General features: G+C 42.3%; 1 protein-coding gene across 1 annotated transcript in view; it reads right to left on the bottom strand.

Annotated features, from left to right (window-relative positions):
• LOC120572637 (sodium/hydrogen exchanger 9B2-like) overlaps positions 1-7500 on the bottom strand; it is a 30138-nt gene that overhangs the window by 13217 nt on the left and 9421 nt on the right. The window contains 4 exon segments of the mRNA XM_039821956.1: positions 2589-2697; positions 4246-4395; positions 5788-5894; positions 7130-7223. Of these exon segments, the coding sequence (XP_039677890.1) occupies positions 2589-2697; positions 4246-4395; positions 5788-5894; positions 7130-7223 (460 nt within the window).

The following is a 7500-nucleotide window of genomic DNA, read 5'->3' as shown; positions in this document are numbered from 1 at the left end:
GGGACAGTTGGGTTTAGATAAAGAAGAACGGGACAGTTTGGGTTTAGGTAAAGAAGAACGGGACAGTTGGGTTTAGAATAAAGAAGAACGGGACAGTTGGGTTTAGGTAAAGAAGAACAGGACAGTTGGGTTTTAGGTAAAGAAGAACAGGACAGTTGGGTTTGAATAAAAGAACAGGACAGTTGGGTTTTAGGTAAAGAAGAACAGGACAGTTGGGTTTAGGTAAAGAAGAACAGGACAGTTGGGTTTAGGTAAAGAAGAACAGGACAGTTGGGTTTAGATAAATAGAACGGGACAGTTGGGTTTAAGATAAAGAAAAGGGACAGTTGGGTTTTAGGTAAAGAAGAACAGGACAGTTGGGTTTTAGATAAAGAAGAACAGGACAGTTGGGTTTAGGTAAAGAAGAACGGGACAGTTGGGTTTTAGATAAAGAAGAACAGGACAGTTGGGTTTTAGGTAAAGAAGAACAGGACAGTTGGGTTTAGATAAAGAAGAACGAACGGACAGTTGGGTTTAGATAAAGAAGAACGGGACAGTTGGGTTTTAGGTAAAGAAGAACGGGACAGTTGGGTTTAGATAAAGAAGAACGGACAGTTGGGTTTAGGTAAAAAAGAACAGGACAGTTGGGTTTAGGTAAAGAAGACGGGACAGTTGGGTTTAGGTAAAGAAGAACAGGACAGTTGGGTTTAGATAAAGAAGAACAGAACAGTTGGGTTTAGATAAAGAAGAACAGGACAGTTGGGTTTAGGTAAAGAAGAACGGGACAGTTGGGTTTAGGTAAAGAAGAACAGGACAGTTGGGTTTAGATAAAGAAGAACAGGACAGTTGGGTTTAGATAAAGAAGAACGGGACAGTTGGGTTTAGATAAAGAAGAACGGGACAGTTGGGTTTAGGTAAAGAAGAACGGGACAGTTGGGTTTAGATAAAGAAGAACGGGACAGTTGGGTTTAGGTAAAGAAGAACAGGACAGTTGGGTTTAGATAAAGAAGAACGGGACAGTTGGGTTTAGGTAAAGAAGAACGGGACAGTTGGGTTTAGATAAAGAAGAACGGGACAGTTGGGTTTAGGTAAAGAAGAACAGGACAGTTGGGTTTAGATAAAGAAGAACAGGACAGTTGGGTTTAGGTAAAGAAGAACGGGACAGTTGGGTTTAGATAAAGAAGAACGAGACAGTTGGGTTTAGGAAATGTGCCACGTGGGACCCTGGTCTCCTGTGTTGTTTGACCCGTCCTGACATGCAGCAAAGGGCTGCCCGCTGCGTTGAGGAGTAAACCTTTATATATGGGCGCGCGCTCTACCAACTGAGCTATCTGGGACCTCACATTTAATGACTTTAAAGCATAGATATAAATACGTAGATACCGCCTTCGGTTGTGTGAGATGCGTCTGTGCCGTTGCCAATTTGGAACGAACATCTGACCCGCTTGACCACAAAGACTCGTAGAAAAAGACTTTTGGAGCCAAGAAGATAATAAAGGCAGTTTAAACATTGCCCCCTTTAGTGCTTCAGTTTCCTTCAACCTTCTTTTAAACTAGTCATCCGAACAAGAAGCACACCAACGTTTTTGGGGGCCCGGGGAAGTTGAGCAGCTCTGTTCGCTATCTCGTCCACTTGGGACCACGTTGGTTTGTTGTGAGTTTGGTTCTTACTAGTGTTAATTTCGTCAGACGAGACGAGACTAAATATGTTCGTCAACGACTTTTTTTTCCATGACTAAGACGAGACGATGACGAGACTGCGCCAATGTCCAAAAACGCTGACTAAGACTAAATTAACATGCATTATTGTTGACGAAAAAAGACGAGACTAAAATGTTTTGCATAAAATAAAAACTAAGATAAAATCTCTCTTCATTTTCGTCTACAATCGTCTACTTTTTCATCATGAGATAGAATATTCAGCTGTTACCGAGACCCGGTGCTTCACGGCACCGACAGGTGCCCTAACGACCGTTATCTACCGGACCGAATAGCAACGCGATTTTGGTGCCACTAAATACTCGCGCTTCTCTCTGATGCTCCTAAACGGACGTTAGAGAACCGAAACATCGCTGCATGGGCGCTAGTTAACACTACACTTGGCAGCAGGTAACGTTAGCATACCGTTAGCTAGCAGTTGGAGTAAACACGGTTACAATCATTGACATATATATAAAAGGGTTACAATGCTGACAGCTGAAACGGTGTAAAGGTTTGTCTCTATTTCACTATGTAGGATTCCAACACGAGATGTGTCCGACAGTCTGTAGCTGCCGTTGTTGAAAAAACAACAGATATGTTGCGTTCACTGGAAACGCCTCGCCAGTTTCGTGCTGCATTTATTTTATTGTAAAATATCCTTTTCCAATGCAGTGGTTGTTTTTGTCGTTTACTGGTGAAATAAGGAAGAGGCTCAATATTTATATAACTTTATATAATTTATTTATTTTTATAACTATTTGACTGAAATGGTTATCAGAAATAATTTATCTAAAAAAAAGACTAAAATGACGAGACTTTTAGTTGACTAAAACTTGACTAACAAAAATGTTTGGCACAAGACTAAGACTAAATTAAAAATAGGTGACAAAATTAACACTAGTTCTTACCGACGGTGGTGGGGCTGAGGGTCTTTATGGTGATCTCCGCTCCGATCAGACCGAAGAGGAGCGGCTGGAAGACGTCCCAGGACCGGCCCATCATGGCCACCACCGGAGCCTGGACATAAAACATAACCATTCAACTTAACCTTGGTGTCTTTTGCCCCCAAAGTCGCCTTCCAGGCAGTCCGGCAATGGTTATGGATAGGTTTGGGTTAAAACGCAGCGCCCAGGATGGGTGCTGTGAGGGGCACGGGCACAAGGGGACCTCTGGTGTGAATAAAACACTTAAATAACTCCTTCAAAAACCGGGTTCGGTTATATAAAAGCTGTTTAAAAGACGGCCAGATATTAAAAGGTTAGGGTTAGCTGCCTGGAAGGCGACGGTGGAGGCAAAAAACATCATCAAGCGCTGTATGCGAGGGACCAAACACTGAGAGATGCATAGACACACTATGACGTGCTCGAGATTGTATTTGCAATGATTTATTCATACGTACAATACAACTAGCACTGCAGTTACCAAATGTAAAGTTACTTTGTGAGTCAAAATAAGTGCGTTAGTGTGGCGGTCAACAGAAAGTGTGTAGCTCCCAGGCTCACCCTCCCTCTCTGTCAATGCCCAAAAAACCAACAGGTGAACAGGTGAAGACAAACAAATATGAAATATGTTATCACTTCCACTCAAACTGGAATGGAAACGCCCACCACCCACAATATAATAATCAATAAATAATATAAATGAGACCGTAAACAATATGTGGCTCCTGCAGTTGGGTAAACAAGGTCTAGGGGCTGCTCGATTATAGACAAAAAAAATCATAATTATTTTGGTAATTTGGTATTTTGGTCAATATTGAAATCAGAATTGTCAAAAGGATTACTTGTTGAATTTTGGAAGGATGTTGCATTCATTAAAGTTAAAAAACAAAAGAGTTAAACAGTCGAACAAATCAACAATGAAAGTTCCCTTCGTACTATTTTGAATTCCACTTAAAATAAATAACAATAAAAATATATTCAAATGTCGGCTGAGTGAATTTAGTGGGACATTCTAAAACGCTTAACGTGAAAAAGCTTAACGTGGTTTAATGTACCTAAACAACGATCAATCATCACCAAATCTTTTCCTGTCATGAACACTTAAGCCTGTCAAAAAAACTAAACCGAAATCCAACAATTATAGAAGTTATCTCGCGTTAACGTTTTCTTCATCAATCATCACCAAATTTCCCTCTCATTTTGCTTGAAGCAAATTTGGTGATGATTGATCGTTGTTTAGGTACATTAAACCACGTTCTATAACTTCTATAATCGTTGGATTTCGGTTTAGTTCCAACAGAAATGTTGGAAAAAATGTTGGAAAATTACAAATGTTGGAAAAAAATGACAAAAATGTTGGAAAAAGTGACAGAAATGTTGGAAAAAATGTTGGAAAAATGACAAAAATGTTGGAGGCAATAGATTTACTAAACAACAGACGTGTAATAAAAAAACATTTAAGTGCTAAATGAGAAAAAGAGACAAAAACTTGGAAAAAGATCTCTGTATATGGGCGCGTGCTCTACCAGGTGAGCTAGCCAGGCGCCCCCCCAAAAAAAGTTATTTTCAATTTTTGACCCAGAAGGACTGCACAAAGGGTTAAAGTGATTGTGAAGCGTGTTACCTTGTCGGTCTTCCAGCCCAGAGAAGCCAGGAAGGAGAGCACCAGCGTAGAGAGGGTGCCGGCTCCAGAAAAACCAATAACGCGACTGAAGAACACCGAGAATATGGACAGACCAGACAGCATGAGAGTCCTCTTCAACACCAGGTCCTCCTGCACACAACGTTCGAACAATTTGGTTACATTTAACTCTCCTGTTGTCTAACCTGACTCCACCAGATGGATCGCTCCGCATTTGCTCGGCATATCCATCTGGGAACTTTCCGTTGGAGAACTTTTGGGAAGGGGGCGAAAATCCTGGTTAGCTGATTGGATAAACCACCTGTCTATCACCACCTATAGTTGGCGATAGACGGGCCAAATCAACCAATCAGATCAAACTCTTGCCGAAACCAGTCGGGAGAAGAGCAGAAACATCTTTTCCTCCGAGAAAAGCCTGCAGTGGCGTTTTTTTTTTTTTCTCTTCTTTCAATGAAGGAATACTTTCTAATTCGGATAAAACTTGCTGCGATAGCTACGCTCATCTCATCCATGGAAGCCGCCACGTTGTTTAGACTGAGCAGTCACTTCTCGTTGCGTCACACCTAAACCCGCCTCAAAACCACTGATTGGTCGGTCGTTTTGGCAAACGGTTCCAAATTTTCTCTATCTCAAGATGCCAGACTGATCTGGGAGTAGAAAACTGGAGCTCGCCAGATCAGGACGGTCTCACCAGGCTAGCTGTTGTCCTCCTGTTTACAAAAACTTTCTATATCAGAACTACGACAAAAGAACGTTGTAAAAAGTGACAAATGTTGGAAAGAGCTACAAAAACGCAGGACAAAATTCTTTTTTTTTATGCGGAAAAAGTGACAAAAAAGATCGCCAAAGGTGACAAAAACTTCTTTTAAAAAAGTGCCAAAAAAATGGGGGAAAAAAAATATAGAAAAACGTGACAAAAAACTTGTTAAAAAAATTGACAAAAACATAATTCAAAATATATGCCAAAAAGTGACAAAAATATTTGAATAAAATCACAAACATTATTCTTTTGAAACGCTGAAAAAAGTGACCAAAAAAAAAAAGATTGGAAAAAGTGACAAAAAAAAAACATCAAAAAGATCGCCAAAGATGAAAAAAAATTGTTAAAAGTGACAAAAAAAATTGTTAAAAGTGACAAAAAAGCATCAGAAAATGCCACAAAAAACGTTAAAACAATTGACAAAAATATCATAAAAAAATGACAAAAAAATTGAATAAAGTCAGCACAAATGTTTATTTTGAAAATGCTGAAAAAAGTGACCCAAAAAAATTTAAGAATAGGAAAAAAGTGACCAAAAACAACATCAGAAAAAGCCACAAAAAACGTGTTAAAACAATTGACAAAAACATCATTAAATTGGAATTAAATTGGAATAAAATTGACAAAAACGTTGAGGAAAGGGTAGAAAAACAACAACAAAATGTTGAAATTTCGACCCAGAGAAAACTTAAAGTTGCAGGTCGACAGGGAGACAACCTGAGGGTTAATGGTGGCATTAAACAAGGTGAAAGCAGCGCCCCCACCTGGTTGTTGCCGGGGACGAACCACAGGAACAGACCCAGGATCAGTCCGGCCACCACCCCCCCCACCACCTCCAGCAGACCCTTCAGGATGTTCATCCACGTAGCGCCTGGAGGACAAACAGCACAGACAACATGTTCCACAACGGACCATTTTAAATCACATTTAAAGACCTAAAGTCTTTTTCCACTGACAGTCAGACATCCTATTACTACCAGACACTGTCCTGTGACTCCCAGATACTGTCCTGTGACTTCCAGACACTGTCCTGTGACTCCCATGACCGTCCCAGGACAGTCAGACACTGTCCTGTGACTCCCAGACACTGTCCTGTGACTCCCATGACCGTCCCAGGACAGTCAGACACTGTCCTGTGACTCCCAGACACTGTCCTGTGACTCCCATGACCGTCCCAGGACAGTCAGACACTGTCCTGTGACTACCAGACACTGTCCTGTGTCTCTTATGACTGTCCCGGGACAGTCAGACACTGTCCTGTGACTACCAGACACTGTCCTGTGACTCCCAGACACTGTTCTGTGACTCCCATGACTGTGCCGGGACAGTCAGACACCGTCCTGTGACTCCCAGACACTGTCCTGTGACTCCCATGACTGTCCCGGGACAGTCAGACACTGTCCTGGGACTCCCATGACTGTCCTGGGACTCCCATGACTGTCCTGGGACAGTCATAAACTGTCCTGTGACTCCCAGACACCGTCCTGTGACTCCCAGACATTGTCCTGTGACTCCCAGACACTGTCCTGTGACTCCCAGACATTGTCCTGTGACTCCCAGACACTGTCCTGTGACTCCCAGACATTGTCCTGTGACTCCCAGACACTGTCCTGTGACTCCCATGACTGTCCCGGGACAGTCAGAAACTGTCCTGTGACTCACAGACACTGTCCTGTGACTCCCATGACTGTCCTGTGACTCCCAGACACTGTCCTGTGACTCCCATGACTGTCCTGTGACTCCCAGACACTGTCCTGTGACTCCCATGACTGTCCCGGGACAGTCAGACACTGTCCTCTGACTACAGATGTGTATGTATGTGTGTGTGTGTCTGTGTGTGTGTGTGTGTGTGTGTATTTGTGTGTGTGTGTGTGTGTGTATGTATGTGTGTGTGTGTCTGTGTGTGTTTGTGTGTGTGTGTGTGTATGTGTGTGTCTGTGTGTCTGTGTCTCTCTGTCCGTCTGTGTGTGTGTCTGTTTCTGTGTGTGTGTGTCTGTGTGTGTGTGTGTGTGTGTCTGTGTGTGTGTGTGTGTGTGTGTGTGTGTGTGTGTGTGTGTGTGTGTGTGTGTGTGTGTGTGTGTGTGTGTGTGTGTGTGTGTGTGAAACCTGTAGAGAAGGCGATTCCAAGGCAGGTAGAGAACCCCGTTATGGCCATAATAGCATCAAAACTCCCAGCAGCCAACAGCAGGGTGGGGATCCCCTGAATAAAAACAACACATAACATCATTACAAGGTAGAGACAACCATACACAGAACATTGTTACAAGGTAGAGACGGAACCATACACAGAACATTGTTACAAGGTAGAGACGGAACCATACACAGAACATTGTTACAAGGTAGAGACAGAACCATACACAGAACATTATTACAAGGTAGAGACGGAACCATACACAGAACATTGTTACAAGGTAGAGACAGAACCATACAAAGAAGATCGTTACAAGGTAGAGACAACCATACACAGAACATCACTA

Source organism: Perca fluviatilis, chromosome 14, assembly GCF_010015445.1.
Source record: "Perca fluviatilis chromosome 14, GENO_Pfluv_1.0, whole genome shotgun sequence".
Taxonomy (NCBI): Eukaryota; Metazoa; Chordata; class Actinopteri; order Perciformes; family Percidae; genus Perca; species Perca fluviatilis.
Note: the sequence above shows the minus strand (reverse complement) of the source record. Positions and strands in the feature narration are given on the sequence as shown.